This window comes from Thamnophis elegans, chromosome 12 (assembly GCF_009769535.1).
Source record: "Thamnophis elegans isolate rThaEle1 chromosome 12, rThaEle1.pri, whole genome shotgun sequence".
In the NCBI taxonomy this organism is placed as follows: Eukaryota; Metazoa; Chordata; class Lepidosauria; order Squamata; family Colubridae; genus Thamnophis; species Thamnophis elegans.
The window spans coordinates 42,809,780-42,830,844 of NC_045552.1; the positions used below are offsets into that span (position 1 = coordinate 42,809,780).

The window sequence follows — 21,065 nt, forward strand, 5'->3', positions numbered from 1 at the left end:
TGGTTGCTAAGCAAGAGCGTTGTTAAGTGATTTTCACCACATTTTACAAGTTGGTCACGCCCACCCAGTCACATGGCCGGCAGGCCACTCCCACAAAGCAGGCCACAACTACAGAAGAGGTTCTAAAAGATTTTGAAACTCACCACTGGTATACGGTATATCCTTTGTCAATAATCAGGCATGCACTAGCAAAATTTATGAGGCGGAAATGCAGTCTATTAATCATATATCCAGTTATTCTGTGCTTTAGTGTGTTGCAATTATGAATCTGTCGGATTGAAACTATTATCATACAATTCTGGAAGGAGTACTATATTTTGAAATTAATTGGATGTTGAAATTGAAATTGGATTGTGGGTATGTATTTTTTTGTGAACAGTTAAATTGATTCTTCTACTTTTTTTAAAAAAAGAAAGAAAGAAAGCAAAGTAGTTGACTTTTAAACAATTGTGACTGAGGTTTTTCGAATTGTTCAATTTTTAACAATTAATTGTTAACAATTTACTAACAATTAACAAAAAGGAAACAGGCCACTGTTTCCTTTTTTATGCTGCTATGCTTGATCCATTATTGTGTTCATCTAGGAATGCTGTTGTGTGGATTTGCATTTTTATTATACATACATACATACATACATACATACATACACATATACATATACATATACATATACATATACATATACATATACATATACATATACATATACATATACATATACATATATATAGTTACAACCCCCGGTATGCCCAAATATGGGAGGAAGTTCACTACTTCCATTCTCTGTCCATTGGCTCGTCACAAGAGACCATCCAGACAGAAACCCAATATTTTTACTGTTGCCTTTTTGTTACATATGTGTTGTATTTGTGCTGATAAATAAATAAAGGGAGACTACTATAGATCTATTTCAAGCTATTTAGCTCTCATCAGCTAGCCATACCCTTACTGGGATTCGAACCTGTGCAATACAGATGCAATACAGCACAGGTTCGAATCCCAGTAAGGGTATGGCTAGCTGATGAGAGCTAAATAGCTTGAAATAGATCTATACTAGTCTCCCTTTATTTATTTATCAGCACAAATAAAATGCACACACACATATAATACATTTCAGACCAGTAAATAACAATAATAGTAGTAGTTTTTGACATTTATGTTCATAACAATCCCCGTCCACTCCAGTTGTAATAAGAAATAGAATGGTATATAATTCAAAATGAAAAAGAATACAGATGAAGAGGTTTTATCAAGTCGATTCAAAGTCTTTTGATTTAGTGTTCTAGATGTAGTCAAGAACCAAACCAATTCATAACACTAGAGAATTCCTGGAACTTTGGCATTCTGACAAATCAGCCATCAACAGGCACATAGAGAGAAGCCCCACTAGACACTGTAGAAAAGACAGAATCAAAAGTCAGAAAAAGGAAACACACAGAGCACATTCTCTCTAGCAAAAACACATGGATAAGCAGGGAGGAGGAGGGAGAGGAGAAGGAGGAGGAGGAGGAGGAGGAGGAGGAGGAGGAGGAGGAGGAGGAGGAGGAGATCATCTGCCATTTCACACAGGAGAAAAAACAGCAAAACTAAGCTGAAATCATTGAGACTTTTCTAGGGCTGCTGTAGAGAACTGATAGGAACAACTTTACCCAGTAAATGGGTGTTTTATGACTGGCCATTAGTAAGAAAATATTGGTAAGAGTGTTCAGACATACTGTCTACTATGATGAGGAACTGAGGAGTGCAGTAGGAATGCTAAAGTACATGTTTTGTTTTATTTTTATTTGCTTTTAGATGTAGCTGCTGACTCACATTTTATTGTCAACATTCAGACATGCTAATCAATATAGCATCATTAAGGAGCTTCAGAACACTACAAGCAACGCCCGTTTACATGCAGCTTCTTGAACTGAAAATCAGGCTGCAATGAGTATAAGATAGACCATAAACGGAGCAGCAGCTCCACTGTGAATGGAGGGAGAAAAGTTCGGATTCTCTCTGCTATAGCATTCACTATGAGTCCTTCTCGTGCTCATACACACATTTTTTTCCTACCGGGTTCTGTGGGCGTGGCTTGGTGGTGGGGTCATGTGACTGAGTGGGCGTGCCTATGAGTGACATCGAGTTGGTCATGCCCACTCAGTCACAGGACCATACCATCGCCAAGCCACACCCACAGAACTGGTAGGGAAACAATTTGAATGTCACCCCTGACTAGGAGAGAGAGAGAGAGAAAAAAATCCTGTGACATATTCTGGATAAATGCACAGTTAATGGCATGGGAAGCTCCAGAAAGCTTTTGTTTTTCATTTGCATATAAAATTCATGAAGAGCCTTGAAGAATAGTGATTTTGTTTTATCCAAAGAGAGGACCTAATGCAGTTGTTTAAGCAAAGTCCCGTTGCCTGCTGTTGAATTGTTTTGCAGGAAAGATTATAATGCACGATGCTTTTTTTATGTGGTGTCTTTGCAGATGGATGCCCAGGCCTGTGTTATGGAAATGGAAGGTGCACCCTTGACCAAAATGGATGGCACTGTGTCTGCCAAGTGGGCTGGAGCGGAATGGGCTGCAATATTGTTATGGAAATGCTTTGTGAAGATAACGTTGATAATGATGGAGGTACAGAGACAGTTATTGCTCAAGTGTATATGCCATTCTTGTGAATGAATGAACGAATGAATCTTCTATAGGGCTTCAGTTTCAATGGACTCTAAGCAACATACAGCAATATACTATAACACAGATAGTCCTTGAGTTCATTTAGTACCTTAATGCTGTGTGAAAATAACACTGATAATAGCAATAGCACTTAGACATATATGCCTCTTCACAGTGCTTTACAGCCCTCTCTAAGTGATTTACAAAGTCAGCATATTGTCAATGAATAATCTCATTTTTGGAAGGATTGAAAGCTGAGTCAATCTTGAGCTGGTCAGGATTGAACTGCTGGCTGTGGGCAGAATTAGCCTGCAACACTACATTCTGACCACTGCGCCACCACAATTTTTAACATTGATAATGATGAAGCTATGGGCACAGAAAATTCTCGAGAATGTATCTGTCATTTTTGTAAATGAATGAATCTTCTATTGGGTTGCAGTTACAATGGACTCCAGGCAGGGTACAGCAATATGCACAATACAAATCAACCTAGGCTTAAAATGATTTGTTTTAGTAACTTTGAAAGTTAAAACAACACCAAAAAAAAATGACTTACATTTGGTCCTTACACTTAGAAACATCACAACATCTTCATTGTCACATGATCAGAATATGGGGTCCTGGCAACTGGCATGTATTTACAGCAATTGCAACATCCCACCACAGCATAACAGTCGTGATGGCACAGTGGTTAGGATGCAGTATTGCAGGCTAACTCTGCTGACTGCCAGCAGTTCGATCCTGATGAGCTCAAGGTTGACTCAGCCTTCCATCCGTTCGAGGTCGGTAAAACGACCCAGATTGTTAAGGGCAAGAGGCTGACTCTGTAAACCACTTAGAAAGGGCTGTAAAAGCACTGAAGCAGTATGTAAGTCTAAGTGCTATTGCTATTGGTATCCCAATGTCAACATGACAGGTAATTCTCCTCTTACAAGCTGTGCTGCCTCACTGACCCACACATCCATGTAGGTATAGAAAGAGCTTTATTTTGTCTCCCCCCCCCACAAGCAGTTCTGTTTCAAGTTTTCACCTCACTCACAGCTGCTAGATTAAAACAGCAATTTGGCTCAAGACCAAGTAGGTAACAAAGGAATTGACCTACGGCAAACTCAAAACAGTCTCGAAATACAGGCTTTGGGTAGTTTCAAAAAAGAGAAGCCAAAATCCCATCTGAGGTTTGGAGCCTCCCATTAGGTGTGTCAGTCAGTCCAATGGTCAGAGTTACAGGGTTTACAGGTAGAATTCACAGGAACAGCCCAGGACAAGAGTTCAGAGGGTCGTTTCCAAGCGAAGCCAGCCATGAACATGCCCCAGACTAAACATGATAGCAATGTTCCAATATCTCAGGGGTTGCTACAAAGAAGAGGGAGTCAAGCTATTCTCCAAAGCACCTAAGGGAAGGACAAGAAGCAATGGGTAGAAACTAATCAAGGAGAGAAGCAACCTAAAACTAAATAGATTTTTCCTGACAGAACAATTAATCAGTGGAACAACTTACCTCCAGAAGTTGTGAATGCCCCAACACTGGAAGAGTTTAACGAGTTGTTGGATGTTTGAAGTGGTGTAGGGTTCCTGCCTAGGCAGGGGGTTGGACTAGAAAACCTCCAAGGTCCCTTCCAACTCTGTTATTCTATTCTATTCCTATTCTATTCTATTTCCTATTCTATTCTATTCTATTTCCTATTCTATTCTGGCCTTGAACTCCCACAAGTCTTCCCTCTGCTTGGAAAGCCTATACTCGTAAGTCCTCAGTGAGGTGCTTCTGCTGAACCTCCTTCTCAGTCAGATCCCATTTGAACTAAACCAGCTGTTTTGCCAACTCTTTCTCATGGTGGCTGCTTGGCTCCAACAACTGCTTCCTGTTGGGGCCCTAAAGAGCCCGAGTGGAGAGGTGAGGAGTGGTGAGTAGAGGCTGGCAAGGCACTCCTTGATGTGAGTGACATCAAGTTGGCCATGCCCACCCAGTCACATGACCACCTTGCCACGCCCACCCAGCCAGTCATTAAGCAGATCATATTAGTTGTCCGCAGGATTTAAAATTATGAATTCAGGTATCCCTGAGGTCCGAAAGGTTGGTGACACCTGACACAGGAAGATACTAAGTAATGAATTAAATGGGCATCTCACGATCCACTCCATGGGTATCTAACCTTGGCAACTTTAAGACCTGTGGACTTCAACTCCTAGAATTCCCCCAGCCAGCCCTGCTCTACACCTTTGGTTCCTGTTTGTTTTCTGAGAGACTGACAGCCTTATTGTTTGATCCCTGAGCTTTCTTCACCTTTTCATATCACAGATGTCGCATGAAAGGCACATTTTGTCTGGCTGCCTCTTCAGCAGATGCGGCCCCACGGAGAGCTGATTTCAGCTTGTGTTGCCCATCTGTGCCAGATTGGCAAGGCTGAGCAGGACTGGCCGTGTGATGTGTGACATTCTCAGCAGATGCCGCTTCTCCTACACTGCTCACCGTTTGCATTAAGATTGCCTCTGTCTCTTCTGCTCTGTTCCCCTTACTTCACGGGGGTTTGCCTGTTCCTGTTCTTCCCCTCCTAAATGGCCAAAGAGCTCCAGGCTCCCCACCCCACCCTTTTCTCTCTCTTCTGCCCACCTAAGGATCAAGAAGCACCAGCAATTAATTGTTAGAGGAGAACTGTGTGGGTGGTTTGCAACTCTCTAATTAAAGCTTTGGGGTACGGAATAACAAGGCAGCTTAAATCCAACAGCCGCGTAAGGATAAACTGCATATGGGCTCTGAGCGAGGATCATGTCACTCTCTCTGTCCCTCACTGACTGTATGACATATCTGTGCCTCCAAGCAGAAGCGTGTTGTGTTTCTCTTGTTTAGGCGGTGCCAAGTAGCTTCCAGTAAAATCTGAAGCATTCTAATTGGGTTCCCTACCCCGGTGCTGTTGATGCTGATGCTGATCTAACTGCAAACTCACAGCCTCTCCAATCTCTTATTAACAGGGAGATGTATTATGAATGCAGCCCTTGAAAAGAAGCTAGAAATTCTCACATGCTTAGTCGATTGTCTTCTTGGGCATGTTTGAACATTTCCACCATAAGGACTGTGACCAAAAGCATCCTATTATGATAGTCTTTGCTTTCAGGAAGCTGTCCTTTGGGTTTATTTCTTTTTCAGAAACTCATATTTGTCTTTAAATTGGTTGATTTAACTTAAAGATGCTGAGCTTGTCAGCTAGAAAGTAGCATGCAAGAGGGGGAGTTCCCATTCCTTGCCCCAGCTCCTGCCCACTTAGCAGTTTGAAAGCAGGCGAACACAAGTAGATAAATAGGTACCATTTTGGTGGGAAGGTAACAGTGTTCCATGTACCTTTGGCTCCAGGGCAAGGATACTGTAAAATCTCAATTTTCACCCCATCCCACTAACCTGCTTTCCAGCTCCATTCTCCTGCGCAGGGAAACAGAAGAAGACCCAGCCAATCAGCTGAGACTCAGGAGGCAGAGTATAGATGGGGGTGGGGCCAGTCAGAGGTGGTATTTACTGGTTCTCGGAACTCAAAATTTCCACTACCGGTTCTCCAGAACTGGTCGGAACCTGCTCAATACCACCTCTGAATTAGATCCAATTCATACTGTTGCATTCTGTTACTTTCTGGTATGCCTGTCCCATCACTGACTTTGCAGATCAATCCAACAAATCTTTCTATATAAAAAAATGAAATGCTACTTATTTTCCCTTTCCAAAGTCTTGCCTATTGTCTGCCTCATCCTTCACTTTCTTCTCCTTACAAACCTTTTTTTTTTCCTTCTTGCACTGCCATTCTTCAAACTGAAACCCGGCAGTTGAATCTTCTTTTCCATGCACAAGCCTCGTTTTTCTTTTTCTATCATATGCATGGAATGCTTTGCCCATAATCTTGAAAATACTGCTATTGCAAAATATGGCTTACAATCTCTCAAAAGCTCTCTTCCTTTGGTACAGATATAGAGTACAGAATAGAATATAAAATAACAGAGTTGGAAGGGAGCTTGAAGGCAATCTTTCAGCAACATAGATTAACAGAGTTGGAAGCGACCTTGTAGGTCATCTAGTCCAACCCCCACCCAAGCAGGAGACCCTACACCGTTTCTGACAGATGGCAGTCCAGTCTCTTCCTGAAAGCTTCCAGTGATGAAGCTCCCACAACTTCTGAAGGCAACTTCTGTTCCATGGGTTGATTGTTCTTGCTGTCAGAACATTTCTCCTTATTTCAAGGTTGAATCTCTCCTTGATCAGTTTACATCCATTATTCCTTGTCTGGCCTCCAGGTGGCTTGGAAAATAGCTTGACTCCTTCCCCTCTGTGGCAGCCCCTCAAATATTGGAACACTGCTATGATGTGTCCCATGGTCCTTCACTAGACTTGACCTTCTAAAGAGCAGTCAAGGTTGATCTCCTCTAGGAGATTGCCTTGCAGTCCAAGGGACTCGCAGGAGTCTTCTCTGGCACCATAGTTCAAAGGCCTCCACTCTTTGGCATTCAGCTTTCCTTATGATCCAACTTTCACAGCCATCCATTGCAACTGGGAAAACCAAAGCCTTGACTAGAGGCACTTTTGTTGGCAGGGTGATGTCTCTGTTTTTTAGTATGCTGTCTAGATTTGTGATAGCTTTTCTCCCCAGGAGCAGGCCTCTTTTAATTTCTTGGCTACAGTCATCTGTGGTGATCTTGTAGCCCCTTCACCATGACAAAGCAGTAATCCATGAAGGGGTTCACTAGACTAGCTGTGCCCAGATCCTGTAACCGTTCTTCATATGTTTTAGTCTCCAATCTAAGTCTTGAGTCTCACCATCCTTTTTGTAGTGTATCTTGTCCAGCCCCCTGCTCAAACAGGAGACCCTAAACCATTCCATACAAGTGGCTGTCCAGTCTATTCTTAAAAGCCTCCAGTGATGGAAGACCCACAACCTCTGGTCTATGACCTTAATGAGGATTTGATTTGATCTGAATTGAATTAGCATGTAATTGAAACACATTTAATTTTGTAAACTCCAATTTAGGTCTCAGCATGTTGTGTTCATATAGCCAATGTGAGTCATATCATGGGCTTTTAGTTCTGCAGGAAATAATGGTTTTAGTCTACCACTAAGATTATCATCTATGGATCTGAGTACAGTGTAGTTTATACTTAGCTTATTCATACTTGCTTCAAGATGGGACACCAAATTATAACTGTGATCTCAAAACTGCAAACCTCACATCTCTTGACTGGCACCTTCTGTTCATTGGCTGTAATACTGCAGAAGACCATTATAACACTTTTTTGTTAGAAGTCAATAGAGCTATTAAACTACAAGCACCATTAATAACCCCCAAAGCCCCCCCCCCCGCCAAATAACCCATAACAATAAGAAAGCTTCAATCCAAAAAAAAAATCTCTTTGGCGAGAAAACAAAACAGGCTATCCAGCTAAGCTCACCAACGTGCCTTCCGTCCCTCTCCTATTCTCTCCATTTATTTGTACTCATTTCCTTTGTGCATGTCCATGCTCAAACTTACACCTGTTATCTTGTACATGTTTGACAAAATAAATAAATAAAATTTTCCCATCTTTTATTGATAAAATAAATGAAAGGTGGGGAAAGAACTTGCAGTTAAGAATGTCTAAAAAGTTTGAAGAGGATGAGAAGCAATTGCTATAGATGGAGAGGTCAAGGGGATGTGCAGTGCAGAAAGATTTTGTGTCATCCTGCTAGTTTTAATTTAATTTGAAGTATTTGTCAGAATAACATCAAAGGAGAAAGTGGCTTCTGTGACTTTCTCATAGCTGGAGCCTGGTGTTCTTACACTTACTTAACAATGAGATAGTCAAAGGTTGAATGCGAACAAGCTGACTTAAACCCTAAGAGTTTTATTATGTGCCCTTTTCCAATAAGACTCATCACTAAGGGAAAGTCCTGCCTTTGAGAAATGGTTTGGTTTTGATGCCGAATTTTAGAAAGCTGATTGTGTCCAGCTTGAATCTTCTCCTTGAACTTCATCCGGACACACAGACTTGCATTTGCACACTTATCCTTTGATTCACAATTTTCTGGGTTACATTTCCGACTGTTTTTTATCTCTCCTGCAGCATCTTTCTGATTTTTCCCCGCCTCTTTTGCAGATGGTTTGACAGACTGCGTCGATCCTGATTGCTGTCAGCAGAGTAATTGCTTCTCCAGCCCTCTCTGCCAAGGCTCCCCTGACCCCCTGGACCTCATTCAGCAAAGTCAACCTCCTTTCTTGCAGCACTCACCAAGGCTCTTTTATGATAGAATCAAGTTCCTGATTGGCAAGGAGAGCACTCATGTCATTCAAGGCGATGTCTTATTTGAAAGCAGGTAAGTCTCCCTCCCTCCCTCCCTCCCTTCTTCTCTCCCTCTTATATCACTCTGACTATTAGCCATTTGTTTTTCTGGTTCCTTAAATGGTACAGTTGATCCAGCGATGAGATTCACTTATACCTTCCCTACAGGTTCTCAAAGATGAACATGCATGCAGTGTTCACACATTACATCGGTGCAGGTGGGCGCAGCCTCCTGCAGCCACCGCTACCGGTTCACCCGAACTGGAGAGAACCGGCTGAATCCCACCTCTGAGTTATACAATACAATAGCAGAGTTGGAAGGTACCTTGGAGGTCTTTTAGTCCAACCCCCTGCCTAGGCAGGAAACCCTATACATGTTTCAGACAAATGGCTATCCGACATCTTCTTAAAGACTTCCAGTGTTGGGGCATTCACAACTTTTGGAGACAAGCTGTTCCATTGATTAATTGTCCTAACTGCCGGGAAATTTCTCCTCGGTTCTAAGTTGCTTCTCTCCTTGATTAGTTTCCACCCATTGTTTCTTGTTCTACTCTCAGGTGCTTTGGAGAATAGTTTGACTCCCTCTTCTTTGTGGCAACCCCCTGAGGGGGGTTAAACTAGACATAACCAGTTCCTGCAACCGTTCTTCATATGTTTTAGCCTCCAGTCCCCTAATCCTCTTTGTTGCTCTTCTCTGCACTCTTTCTAGAGTCTCCATATCTTTTCTACACCATGGTGACCAAAACTGGATGCAGTATTCCAAGTGTGGCCTTACCAAGGCTTTATAAAGTGGTATTAACACTTCACGTGATCTTGATTCTATCCCTCTGGTAGAAAGTTGATCATCTATGGCAGGAGTGTCAAACTGGATTTCTTCAAGGGGTGGATAAGCTTTGTAATTATGAGCTGGCAAGGTGAGCAGGAAGTGGGGGGAGATGCCTCCTATAGCACTGTGCCAGCCAAAACGGGGCATGAGAGGGGTACGCACACCACCCCAGCATCCCATTTTTGGCCTGAATGTCCTCCTGCAGCACTTTGCCAGCCAAAATGGGGCATGAGGAGGCCCCTGGTGCAGCCCGCTTTTGTTTTCCCCTGCTACCTGCAGCCCTCTGCCAGCCAAACCTGGGCCATTTTGGCTGGCAGAGCCACTGCAGGCTGGTTCTTTTATATTTCTAGGCCGTGGGCCAGATTTAAGCACCCCGCGGACCAGATCCAGCCTCCAGGCCTTCAGTTTGATGCCCCTAGTCTATGGAGATTCTCAATTGTCCAGGTCAAGGTTGTCCCAAAGATGTTTTTCCAAAAGGTTTCTTGGTTTCTTTTCTTTGAAAATATTTCACTTCTCATCCATGAAGCTTCTTCAGTGCTGACTGAATGGTGGGGAATAGAAGGGTTTATATTCTTTGCAGGCATCTGGTCATTGTCCAAAATGTGGACAGAGGACTGTTGGTTTGACCATCTGTCAAAGACCTCAAAGAGGCCATCTATGTTAAAACAGAACAGCCTTCTCTCAACAGAGGAATAAGGATAGACATCACCTATCTCCTGTCTACATCCAAGTCCTTTCAACAGCCCCAAGGAGGTTTTGCACCTAATTATATTGTGAATACATTCATGTGATTAGGTGACCCTGAGAATACAGATAAAAGCCCCAAGTGGCCTCAGAGAGCTAATGACTATAAATCCTTCTATCCCCCACCATTCAGTCAGAACTGAAGAAGCTTCTTGGATAAGAAGCCAAATGTTTTTAAAGGAAAAAAAAAAATCAAGCGAAAGTCTGATTTCCTTTTGGAAAAGCATCCTTGGATACAATTGATCAAGATTTGTTCCTGTGTTTCTTTCCCTTTGTGCTGTTGGCTCCCTTTGTGCTGAGCTGCTCTTCCCCACATATCTGCCAGATGGAGAAAAAATGTTTTGACATCATTGAGCCTCTTCATCTGTTTCACTTTCTCCCGTACTGTGGACGTGCAAGAACTCTGCAATCTAGTTCAGTGCCCTAATGTGGAACTTTGGTCATTACTTGACCCAGATTGCTGCTATGATAATCTGATCCAATTTGCTGCTTGGACTTAGAGCAAGATTTAGGGGGCAAAACAGTATTTTCTCCTCCCGTAACCGAGCACTAGGAAAATTAAAAAAGGCCTGTTCTTGTTTCTTTGCTTTGTTTTTCCAATTCATTGAGTTTCAGAGAATGTAGAATAGAATGGAATGAAATGGAATGGAATAAGGAATTAGAATAGAATAGAGAATGAAATGAGAATAGAATAGAGAATACAATAGAATAGAATACATATTAGAATAGAATAGAATAATGGAATGGAACAGAATAGAATAGAATAGAATAGAATAGAATAAGGAATTAGAATAGAATAGAGAATGAAATTAGAATAGAATAGAAAATAGAATAGAATTGCAAAATTGAATGGAACGGAATGGAATAGAATAGAATTGCAGAATGGAATGGAATAGAATAGAATAGAATTGCAAAATGGAATGGAATGGAACGGAACAGAACAGAATAGAACAGAATTGCAGAATGGAATGGAATAGAATAGAATAAAGAATTAGAATAGAATAGAGAATGAAATGAGAATAGAATAGAATAGATAATAGAATAGAATAGAACAATGGAATGGAATGGAACAGAATAGAATAGAATAAGGAATTAGAATAGAATAGAGAATTAAATGAGAATAGAAGAGAATAGAGATAGAATTGAATTGCAGAATTGAATGGAACGGAATGGAATAGAATAGAATAAGGAATTAGAATAGAATAGAGAATGAAATGAGAGTAGAATAGAATGGAATTACAGAATGGAATGGAATAGAATAGAATAGAATAGAACAGAACAGAATAGATGTGCATGCTGGCCAGCTGATTTTTGGGCTTCTGGAGGGCCAAGGAAGGCCATTTTTCCCCTCTCCAGCTTCTGGAAATCTCTGGAGCCTGGGGAGGGTGAAAAATAGGTCCAATGGGCCAACTGGAAGTTCATTCCTGAACTTCCGGTTGGGCCGTTGGACGATTTTCCCCCTCCCCAAGCTTCAGGAAAGCTTCCAGAGCCTGGGGAGGATGAAAACTCCCCTCTGCATGGGGATACACTCACATGCATGCACGGAGGGTTGCATGCGCACACGATAGCATACATGATGGTCACATGATGCCACTGTGATGACATGAATTTGATACACCTGGAATAGAGAATAGAAAGCATAGAATAGAATATTGGAATGAAGAATAGAATAGAATAGAATAGAATAGAATAGAATAGAATAGAATAGAATAGAATATTAGAATGAAGAATAGAACAGAATATTGGAATGAAGAATAGAATAGAATAGAATAGAATAGAATAGAATAGAATAGAATAGCAGAATGGAATGGAATGGAATGGAATAACATGTTTCAAACCAAATGTGGTGTTTTAACTTCTTTAAAATCTGAAGTTCTAACAACTTTGAAATTATCTGTAGCCCAAAACCATGATGTGGTTATAATCCTTAGTATCACTTTGATTGTGAATATACCTTTCCATTAGTCTTTCTCTTACTTCTCTACCTAGTGACAAATAAATGACAGGTATTGTTTTGTGCAACTGCCATGAACTTACTACTTTATACTTTTCCAAATTGAGCTAAAACCCCTATTTTATGTGCACACAATAAAATTATAATGTTGAATAACTTGTTCAAGGTAATATTCTCAACAAAAGGAAATGAACAAATATCATTAAAGCTCTTACCTTGAGTTTATCTCTCTGGAATGGTTAATGCAATAAATTATATGTTTTTAAACAAAATGGTCTTGTGATAATTTCCCTACCAGAAGTGCACTTCAGAGATTAATATATCTTCTCTTGATAGCTGATGAAAGCTGGAAATGTGTTTGATATCAAACAATGAGCAAGACATTTTCACAATGAGAATGCCACACAATAGATATTGGGTGGGAGGATGGGTGGAGGAATGTATTAATAAAATTTATGTATTACTACTACTAATAAATGAATAGACATAAGCAAATAAATAGCATGATTTGGCCAACACTAAATCACTTCATTTACCATGATTGCCATAAACCTGAATTTTCCATTTGTTTTGCAATCTATTCTGGAACGTGTTGGGAAGCTCTGTCTATGATATGAGGCCTTACTTTAGATAGTTCATCAATGTTGTTGTTGTTAGTTGTGAAGTTGTGTACCACCCATTGCAACCCCATGGACAACGTTCCTCCAGGCCTTTCTGTCCTCTACTATCCCCTGGAGTTTATTTAAACTCAAACCAACTGCTTCGGTGACTCCATCCAGCCACCTCATTCTCTCTCATCCCATTCTTCTTTTGCCCTCCATCTTTCCCAGCATTAGGCTCTTCTCCAGTGAATCCTTCCTTCTCATTAGGTGACCAAAGTATTTGAATTTCCTCTTCAGCCTTCTAAAGAGCAGTTAGGGTTGATCTCCTCTAGGACTGACCGGTTGGAACGCCTTGCAGTCCAACGGACTCACAGGAGTCTTCTCCAGCACCAGAGTTCAAAGGGCTCCATTGTTTGGCACTCCACCTTCCTTATGGTCCAACCTTCACAGCCATCCTTTGCAAATGGAAAAACCATAGCCTTGACTATAGGCACTTTTGTTGGCAGGGCAATGTCTCTGCTTTTTAGTCTGCTGTCTAGATTTGTCATAGCTTTCCTCCCCAGGAGCAAGCATCTTTTAATTTCTTGGCTGCAGTCCATCATAGCATATTTTAAATGTTTTTACCAGCACCATCTGTGTAAGACTCACATCTCCATCATTTTTTTTCATGAAGAGGTCAACATTTGTAAGCTTGGGGGAAAATAGAGGGAATCTAACATAATTAGTCATAATTATATTGTGGCGATGAGTTGAGACTCTAGAAAGATGTTGAGACTGCAGAAAGAGTGCAGAGAAGAGCAACAAAGATAATTAAGAGGCTGGAGGCTAAAACATATGAAGAACAGTTGCAAGAATTGAGTATGTCTATTCTGACAAAGAGAAGGACCAGGGGTGACATGATAGCAGTCTTGGGCACCACAGAGAAGAGGGACACCTCTTCTCCAAAGCTATTCTCTAAAGCACTTGAGGGTAGGACAAGAACCATTGGATAGAAACTAATCAAGGAGAGAACCAACCTGGAATTAAGGAGAAACTTCCTAACAGTTAGAACAATTAACCAGTGGAACAGCTTGCCTTCAGAAGTTGTGGGTGCTCCAACACTGGAAGTTTTTAAGAAGAGATTGGACAACCATTTGTCTGAAAAGCTGTGGAGTTTCCTGCCTAACAGGGGGGTTGGACTAGAAGATCTCCAAGGTCCCTTCCAACTATTCCTTTGTAATATTTGAGGGTGGCAGCCCTCAGCCCTCTCTCCCCTGGCTTGTGCAGGTTTATTTATTTAGCATTTGATAACTCATTTGTGGAGCTCGTAGGCCACTTGGCTGAATATCTCTGCCTGTCCCAGTTTTTCTTGACCTCTTTGGGATCTCTGAAACTTCATCGGTCTCATCTGCTCACTTAGAGGGCCACAACAACGTTCTTTTTCTTCCTCTTCTTTTTCAACAAGATTTAAAGGCATATATTTCTTCGTAGCCTATTTCCCAGAGTGGTTTTAAATGCAAATTAAAATGTGTTCTCCAGTATGTTTATGTAATTGTCTGTTTATTTATTGCTTCCCCACCAGCTTTGTGCTAAAAGATATCAAGGCAGCATTCAAGGAAGCGAACAACAAATGATGAAACGATGAGAGCCTTTAAAATGAGAATGCCACCCAAAATATCAAGAAGGGAAATAAATACTAAGAAGAAAATTGCCCATGTTAAAAAGATGTGCCTTCTAGAGAAGGGGATTTCAGAAGAAGGGGGCACCCCACATTTTGAGATGGGGTGGTTGAAAGGCAATCAAACTCCCTCATAATGCAAAACCGGTCACTGAAACATGGGCTTAAATCAGGGGTGACATTCAAATTTTTTCTCTATTGGTTCTGTGGGCGTGGCTTTGTGGGGGAGCCTGTGAGTGGGCGTGTCCAACTCAATGTCACTCACGGCAATGCCCACTCAGTCACATGACACACACCCCAACCAAGCCATGGTAGGAAATAATATGTATATGAGCACAAGAAGGGCTGTGAACGGAGGAAGAAAAGTTTGAGTTCTCTCTGCCACAGAATTCAACGTTAAATGCAGCAGAGAGAATCCAAACTTTTCTCCCTCCATTCACAGCGGAACTGCTGCGCCCTTTATTGTTCCCCCCCAGCCTCCACCCTCCCAGGGACTAACTTAAAGGGACAGGCTGCAGCAGCTCCGCTGTGAATGGAGGGAAAAACATTCGGATTGGCTGGACGGGTCGAGCAGCCAGAAGGGCCAAATGAGCAGCTTGAAGAGGTGAGCTGCGACTGGGCGACTGAGTGGGCAACTGGGTCGGCTTGGACAGGGCCAACCAAGGGTGATTTTTACCAGTTTGGCGAACTGATTCAAATTGTCCCTACCAGTTTGCCTGATCCAGTTGAATTTCACCCATTTAAAAATCAAGAGCAAAAACTACACAGCATTTTAAATCCAGCCTCCACCAAGCACTTAAAATAGAAACTTTTAAAGTACTGGAGAGAGTGGAAACTGCCTTAACTTGATCTATAAATGATGATATACTGCATAAATATAAATTGAAGGTGAAAGATTTCATAAGCTTTCTGCATATTGTTTTTTCCTCCCAACGAGTTATCTGGTTTTACCCTATTTCTAGCACTCTGCAGGAGCTGTCCATGTCAGTTTGAAATGTTCATGTGTCAACTTGTATTTCGTATATACCCTATTAGACACCAATGTGTGGTTTCTGTATAGGTGCATGTGTGGGTGTCTGGCTGAGCTGTGAATGCTACAACAATCACAAGACAGAGAAGAAGAAAAAAACAAGACAAAACTTACAATGTTCTTTGCCTAACCAGTTGCATCTTATGTATTTATTTATATTTACAGTGGGAGACCAAATTTTCAAACAGAACAACTCTGTTCTGTTCAGAACCACAAACACTTTGGCAGCAAGGTGTCAAAACGAAAACAACAATAGTCTTGTACAGGACAGGCTGAAATAGTAATATCATGGACACACCCAGTGACTTCTATGAGCCATGATTATTGCTAGAAATGGCTTCCAATGACCCTCGTTCACAAAAACAATTAAGAGTTTTAATCATTGGCTTATAGGTTTTGTTCTTCAGTTAGTGTAAAGTGGACCCTATAACACAGTGGTTCTCAACCTTCCCTTTAATACAGTTCCTCATGTTGTGGTGACCCCCAGCCATAAAATTGGTGTCTCGTTTCCTAAGACCATCTAAAATATGTGTTTTCCAACTTGTGAAAGGGTCGTTCAACTCCCAAAGGGGTCCCGACCCACAGGTTGAGAACCACTGCTCTAACAGTACATGAGAATTAGAATGTTTTGACTGAGGCTTCCCAAGAGCCTGAAGCAAACTCCTTGTCCCGACAAAAAACCCTTTGATTAATTTACTGTGAATTCTGCTCAATCACATCCAGCAAAGTCTTTCAAGGGAGGATTTACAGTCACAGACCTTATCTGGCTTGGAGACCTGACAGGTTGATATCTGCAGAACTTGGCAAGGAGTCTCAGAGAGTCACAAACCAATGAAGCGAACTAATTGTCTCCTGCAAACTCCACTCCCCTTTCGCTCCTCTTTTATTTCCTCTGGGAGGGGCCATTCATCGACCACCTGTGGCCTTATTCCCAAGTCAACCCCTGTTCTTTAGCTGTTCCCTTTGTCTGGCAACTCTGCACATGCGCACACTGGGAATAGGTTCCAGCTGTTCTTCTGCTCCACTGACTCTGAAGGCAGCTGATAACTGGCCTACGGCTCTGGCTCCTTCTCTGCCTCTGATGCAGAGCCCTCATCCAGACTCCAGGACTGGCCCATCTTCCTTCCCAACCTCCTCACTGTCCGAATCTGCTGCCAGCTCTGCTGGCCACTGGTGGGCCACAACATAGAACATCTAGATATCCTTTTCATAGATAATGCTGGTTTACTTGCCAGTTGTTACCCTAATATAATTGTGGGCTCCTAACAGGTACAATATATGGCCCAACCCATACTCAAAATCCTGCTTTAACTTCCAAATTAATAACACTGCATAGCTCCACTACCTAAGACAATGACTTTTTTCTTGTAGACATCTCATTACCCCCCTAGGTACCATCATCACTGCTGAAAGGGAGTGGGGTTTGCTCTCTCTTTCCATACAAGTAGTTTGCCTTGAATAAATAAGTAACTCTCTGATTCAGTCCAAGGTGAAAAGTCTTCTGTGTGAGATGTTTGAAAAAAAATATCTGGAACTCAGCCAAGGAAGGGTATTTATTAACGTATGATGCAAATGACACACTCTGGGTCTACATGTTTAATGATCTATGTTCCATATACTCTACTGGACAAAAACTGTGAGTCAGGATTCCAAGGAACGCCCCCAACGAAAGAAAACTCCAAGGCTTGAAGTTCCTCAAAGTTCCACTTTATTAGAGATGTCATATTGGCACATCTGGGAAAACTCGAATCTGAAAGTTTCCAGGTTTTCCTCACCCAAAAGAAAGTCAAAGTTCCTGCCCAACACCCACATGTCCATCACATGGTCCAATCAAAGCACTGTTCCAACTGGAGATGCCTCCCAGTCACACAACTCAAAGTGCAGGCCAGAATGTCCTTGACTCTTGGAGAAAGGAATGTTATTATGACTATATACCTCCCCAGGTCCATACAATACCCCCTCCCAATTTCTCACAAAATAAATGTGGCAGACCTGAAGATTCAATGCCCAAGATGGTATAGCAGTAGCAGTAGACTTATATACCGCTTCATAGGCCTTTCAGGCCTCTCTAAGCGGTTTACAGAGAGTCAGCATATTGCCCCCAACAATCTGGGTCCTCATTTTACCCACCTCGGAAGGATGGAAGGCTGAGTCAACCCTGAGCCGGTGAGATTTGAACCGCTGACCTGCTGATCTAGCAGTAGCTTGCAGTGCTGCATTTAACCACTGCGCCACCTTGGCTCTTCCAAGCCTGACACTGTGATTTTTGTCAAATGCTGGAAAGGGAAAACCACAATGAGGCAAATTAAGATCCATTTGTCTTAAGAAGGACTCATAGGGTTATCTGGCCAACACCTTTTCCTAAAGTAAGAGTTGGAGATCACGGTGACAAGAAATGAGCTGTTTGGGGAGACTTGCAGAAAATCTATGGGTTTTTTAAAAAAAACTTTGTCGTTAAAGAGAGAGATCTGGGGCCAGAAGAAGGAGAGAAAGCAAGAAATTGGAGAAGTGAAACATGGGATAAATCATGTCCCAATAATAATAATAATAATAACAACAACAACAACAACAACAGGTACATTAAAGAAAGAAACAGAGTCACTAATCCTGGCTGCGCAAGAACAAGCTATCCGCACAAATGCCATTAAGGCCAAAATCGAAAAATCCTCTGATGATGCCAAATGCAGACTTTGCAAAGAAGCTGATGAAACTGTTGATCACATACTCAGCTGCTGTAAAAAAATCACGCAGACTGATTATAAATTGCGGCACAATTCAGTAGCACAAATGATCCATTGGAATTTGTGCAAAAATTATAGTATTAAAACAGCAACAAACTGGTGGGAACATCAGCCTCAAAAAGTCACCGAAAATCAGATGGTCAAGATCTTGTGGGATTTCCGTATACAAACGGACAAAATACTGGCGCATAATACACCAGACACAATCATAGACATCGCAATACTAGGTGATAGCAGGGTCGCCGAGAAGGAACATGAAAAAATCGCAAAATACCAGGACTTAAAAATCGAAATTCAACGACTATGGCACAAACCAGCAGTGGTAATTCCATTGGTAATTGGCATATTGGATGCTATTCCAAAAGCACTGGAATTACATTTAAAACAGTTAAAAATTGACAAAATCACCATCAGTCAAATGCAAAAAGCCGCACTGCTTGGATCTGCACGCATATTACGAAAATACGTTACGACGTCCTAGGCCCCTGGGTGGGGCCCGACTAGTAACCAATGCCAAATCCGGCGAAACAACTGGCCGCTTTGATACAATTGTATAATAATAACAACAACAACAACAACAATAATTGCAGCTTCCTGCAATAACAACAGCGGAACTGCAAAAAAACTGCATAACTTGGAACATCATATATTTTAAAAAGGTACTTGGTTGATACCTAGGACGCTGGCAGCAATCCGTATCAACCATTAGCACCAGTCACTGGTATTTGTGATTCATTTTTGAATGTTCAGTTGACTGAGTTTCATGCTTAATGTATTTAAGTATATAATAATAATAATAGCCTTTATTGTCATTGTACATCATGTATGCAACAAAATTGGTTTTGCCTCTACTGGTGCGATCCATAACAGAAAATACAAGACAACATGAATAGTATAGAGAATAATCCTTAGACAAGTAATTGGGAAGAGAAAAAAAAAAAAAACTACTCATATTTTTCCAGATGTACATGGAGTGATTGTGATTGTGTTTAGGAGTCTGACAGCCCATGTGTAGAAGCTGTTTTTAAACCTGTTTTTCTGGCTGGCTATACTTTGATGTCTTCTGCCCGATGGTAAAAGTGAAAAGAGACACTGGCCAGGGTGTGAATCATCCCTAAGTTTCTTCCTATGTCCAATTTTTTTTAAAAAAATAATAATTTTCCTTGCATTTTGTCCTGAGCTTCTCTGGTTGACCACCTCTTTCAGAACTGGGGGAAAAAGAGGGTGGCCCAGGGAAGGACAAAAGTATGGTATGAGTTGTGCTTTTTGTAGCCTTACAACATATTGCTTGTGAAATACATTATGCAGATAAAGAATGTGTCAGTTTAGCATCTTACTTCATGGCCAACTCGCTCTTTTATTCACCTAGACGTGCTTGTGTTATCCGTGGACAAGTGGTAGCAGTTGATGGGACCCCTCTTGTTGGGGTCAATGTGAGCTTCCAGCATCACAGTGATTATGGCTACACCATCAGCCGACAGGATGGAAGGTAAACAATTTTTGATTTCCTATCTTCCTCTGATATTTATTTCCATGGGGATTATTTTTTAATTAAGAAATTAGGGAACCAGGTTGAAAGTAAAGGAAGGTGGGGAGATTGAAAGCCAATAGAGCTTTGTCCAGTTAATGAATTAAAAAGCCACCAAGAGTCTGAATGATTGACTAGCACCACATCCAACAACTCTTGAACACTGTCAGCATTGACAACAATCCTCATCAGTCAATTGCAAAAGGCAGCTTTACTTTGAAACAGCTTACATCCTGGGATGACACCTGTAATAATATTAAAAGAAAAACCTGCCTCTTTCATCAGGAAGGACTTGATAGCTGGATAAAAATGGCAAATCCAATTTAAACATTTGGCTGATTGTGTGACCAACCATCATAACAATTACATTAAACTTGTATAAAAATGAAACTAAATTTAATTTTTTTCACCTGATTTCCAAAGAGTCTGAATCATAATAATAATAATAGAGGACCCAATTGCCAACTGATCAATGAATAGATTGCATGTAAAAGATTCTGTACAGTACTGTAAAATAGATAAAAGATGAAGATGAAGAAGAAGAAGAAGAAGAAGAAGAAGAAGAAGAAGAAGAAGAAGAAGATGATGATGATGATGATGATGATGATGTTGGATGGATATGATGATGATAGATAGATAGATAGATAGATAGATAGATAGATAGATAGATAGATAGATAGATAGATATAGGATGGACGGTTGGATAATAGATAGAGAAGGGGAGATAAATAAGCAGAGAGACAGACACGGAGTATAATAAGTGCAAATGACCCCATAGAAGAATGAAAACCTCTTTAGGTTGTGGATTGTAATCTGTCAATCCAGTATTGTTAGATGGATATTTTTTTTAACCCCAAAGTCTAGGGCTGAAAGCCAGGGACCTGCCCAAATTCATTCAACTGGCTTCTATGTCTAAGCATGGATTAGAATTTGTTTTTCCCACTCATAATTCAGCGCCTTAACTGCTGCAGCATATACATATATGTAATTACACATGTGCATAGACATATACCGTATTTTTCAGACTATAAG

The 21,065-nt window shown here is 41.2% G+C and overlaps 1 protein-coding gene across 1 annotated transcript in view; it reads left to right on the top strand.

The window, feature by feature from the left end:
• The window catches only part of LOC116516109 (teneurin-1-like), a 348,491-nt gene that overhangs the window by 215,356 nt on the left and 112,070 nt on the right, over nucleotides 1-21,065 (top strand). The window contains 3 exon segments of the mRNA XM_032228512.1: nucleotides 2,474-2,620; nucleotides 8,769-8,985; nucleotides 19,875-19,994. Coding sequence (XP_032084403.1) covers nucleotides 2,474-2,620; nucleotides 8,769-8,985; nucleotides 19,875-19,994 — 484 coding nt within the window.